The following is a 2,977-nucleotide window of genomic DNA, read 5'->3' on the forward strand; positions in this document are numbered from 1 at the left end:
ATTTTAGTAAATTAACAATTAATTTACTAAAACTCGTGTCAATAAATTTATTATTCAATTATCGCATAATTAAATAATAAAAGTCGCGCCTCAAGTTCGCAACTCGAAATCTCTCTAAAAATAATCGACTAACCTATTAGTCAATAAATCAAGGGACTAAATAAATTGTATCTCATACAATTAATTAGTTGTCAATTGGGCTTCGTTCCTTTAGGTGTGACCGAAAGGGGTCAGTTGATCACCGCCGTCTCACGACAATAATGTCAAACTCTAGTCAGCCAACCGTTATCAATTTACGTTAATCAACTGACGTGGATCAAATAATAAATATCCTGATGATATTCCTTTAATGAGATTTATTATGTAAACGCACTATTGTGGAGGACACTAACTCCAACACTATCGTCCCATCATACTGGACTCCTGCACTTCCTGCCATACAAAGCCTCAAATGGTGCTGTCCCAATGCTTGTGTGATAGCTGTTGTTGTACGAAAACCCAATCAAGTCCAGCCTATGTTCCCAACTTCCACCAAACTCCATGGCACAAGCCCTTAACATATCCAGAGTCTTTATAGTCCTCTCAGTCTGACCATCTATTGAAGGGTGAAAAGCTATACTTATCTTCAAGGTAGTTCCCATCAAATTATGCAACTCTTGCCAAAACCGTGATATAAACCTTCCATCCCGATCTGACACTATTTCCTTTGGCACCCCATGTAACCGAAGCACATGCTTCCTATAACCCAAAGCTAACTGTATCTTGGTCCAAGTATCCTTCATCGGAATGAAGTGAGCTGAATTTGTTAAACGGTCGACGATCACCCAAATCATATTGTTACCTCACTGAGTCCTTGGTAACCCCACGATGAAGTCCATAGAGATCGACTCCCATTTCCACTCTGGTAACTCAAGTGACTGAATCTTACCTAGTGGTCTGCGTCGTTCACCCTTTACTCTTTGACAAGTTAAACACTTAGCCACAAACTCGGCCACATCTTTCTTCATGTTAGGCCACCAAAACGTTTTCTTCAAGTCCTTGTAAATCTTGTTACCACCCGGATGAACTTAATAAGGAGTGCAATATACCTCCGTCGTGATCAACCTTTTCAAGTCCGCATCACTAGGAACACACCATCTCCCATCAAAAAGAACACTCCCATATGCGTGGATAGAAAACCTCGAAACTGTGCCACTTTCTACACTTGTCTTCCACTCTTGAATCTTGGGATCAAATTCCTGTTTCCTCTTTATGTCATCATACAAATCAAGTTCGATAGTCAAGTCCTGGATGGCATCCCCCTTTCGAATCATATGGATCCCCATCTTAGACATCTCATCCCTCTGTTTCATCAAAGACATAGATGTACACAACGAATGTACACTTAAACCATCTTCCACCACATTGGCCGTACCCTCGTGATAGATGATCTCCATGTGATGGTCCCCAATCAACTTTATCCATCACCTCTGTCGCATGTTCAACTCTTTCTGTCTGTATATATACTTTAAACTCTTATGATTTGAAAACACCTTATAGGTCGCTTCTTAAAGATAATACCTCCAAATATTTAGAGCAAAAACCACTGCAGCCAGCTCCAAATCGTGAGTAGGATAGTTCTCCTCAAACAGCTTCAGCTGCCTCGATGCATAAGTGATAACTTTCCCATTCTGCATCAACACACAACCCACACCATTCTTTGAAGCATCGTTGTGGTCAAACGCTCAAGGTTTGTAACGTTGTTTCACAACTCTCATCCTAACGAAATCTTGTCTCTTTCCGCATCAAAGCTGCCATAGGTCTTGCGACCTTAGAAAAGCCTTTCACTAACGTCCTGTAGTAGCCAACCAAACCCTAGAAACTCCGAATCTCAGCAATATTCTTTGGTGATTCCCATATAGTCACTACCTCAATATTCCTAGGATCCATCGACACACCCTCCTTTGATATCACATGACCCTGAAAGGCCACTTTATCTAGCCAAAGCTCGCACTTAGATAGCTTGGCATACAACTGAGTATCTCGCAAAGTCTGCAGTACTAACCTCACATGCTCCTCGTGCTCCTCCTTAGTCTTAGAGTAGACCAAGATGTCATTAATAAAGAATACCACAAACCTATCTAAGAACGGGCTGAAGATCTGGTTCATAAGATCCATGAAAACTGCTGGTGCATTCGCCAACCCAAAAGGCATTACCACTTAGTCATAATGACCATATCGTGACCGAAAAGTTATCTTAGGAATATCCTCATCTGCTATCCTCATCTGGTGATAACCCAACCCCAAATCGATATTAGAAAACACACCTGCGCCACTCAGCCGGTCAAAAAGATCATCAATCATTGGCAAAGGATACCTGATCTTCACAGTGTCATGATTCAGTTCCCTATAGCCGATGCATAGCCTCATACTCGTGTCTTTCTTTTTCATAAAGACCACTGGTGCTCCCCACGGTGACACACTAGGTCGAACATACTCTTTTGTCGAACAGGTCGTTTAGCTACTTCTTCAACAACTCCAACTCTTTAGGCCCCTTACGGTATGATGCTTTAGATATAGGTCTCGTCTCCGGTTTGACCTCAACATTAAAGTCGATATCTCTCTTAGGTGGTAACCCATGTATCTCATCTTGAAAAACGTCACCAAACTCCCCAACCACAGGTATGTCAGACGCCGAAGGCTAATTCACACGCATATCCCCGAAGTTCAATACACACAAATAAAAAGTTCATGCTAATAATACATTAAAGGTCTCCAAACTGTACGGTATTACAGGAGTCATCACCGCGATAAACTTAAGCTTAGGTCGCACCAAGAACCCCCTATATGATACCTTTGAAGGAAATGTAGATTCATATACATGTTAACATACTCTTATATGTCTAAATAATTTGTCATAAAATTAAACGGATCTTATGCATGCAAACAATGATATAAATAGAGGAGAAATCATGTCCTTACAAAATGGATTTCGGCT

General features: G+C 41.0%; 1 protein-coding gene across 1 annotated transcript; it reads right to left on the reverse strand.

Moving 5' to 3' along the window:
• Positions 1-410: 410 nt before the first annotated feature.
• LOC141619502 (uncharacterized) lies at positions 411-2,409 on the reverse strand. Its single transcript, XM_074436518.1, has 5 exons — positions 2,307-2,409; positions 1,909-1,976; positions 1,584-1,670; positions 1,089-1,343; positions 411-623 (listed from the first exon to the last, which is right to left on the reverse strand). The coding sequence occupies exons 1-5, from the start codon at positions 2,407-2,409 to the stop codon at positions 411-413; spliced, it is 726 nt and encodes a 241-aa protein (XP_074292619.1).
• Between the last annotated feature and the right edge of the window lie 568 nt (positions 2,410-2,977).

This window comes from Silene latifolia, chromosome X (assembly GCF_048544455.1).
Source record: "Silene latifolia isolate original U9 population chromosome X, ASM4854445v1, whole genome shotgun sequence".
NCBI lineage: Eukaryota > Viridiplantae > Streptophyta > Magnoliopsida > Caryophyllales > Caryophyllaceae > Silene > Silene latifolia.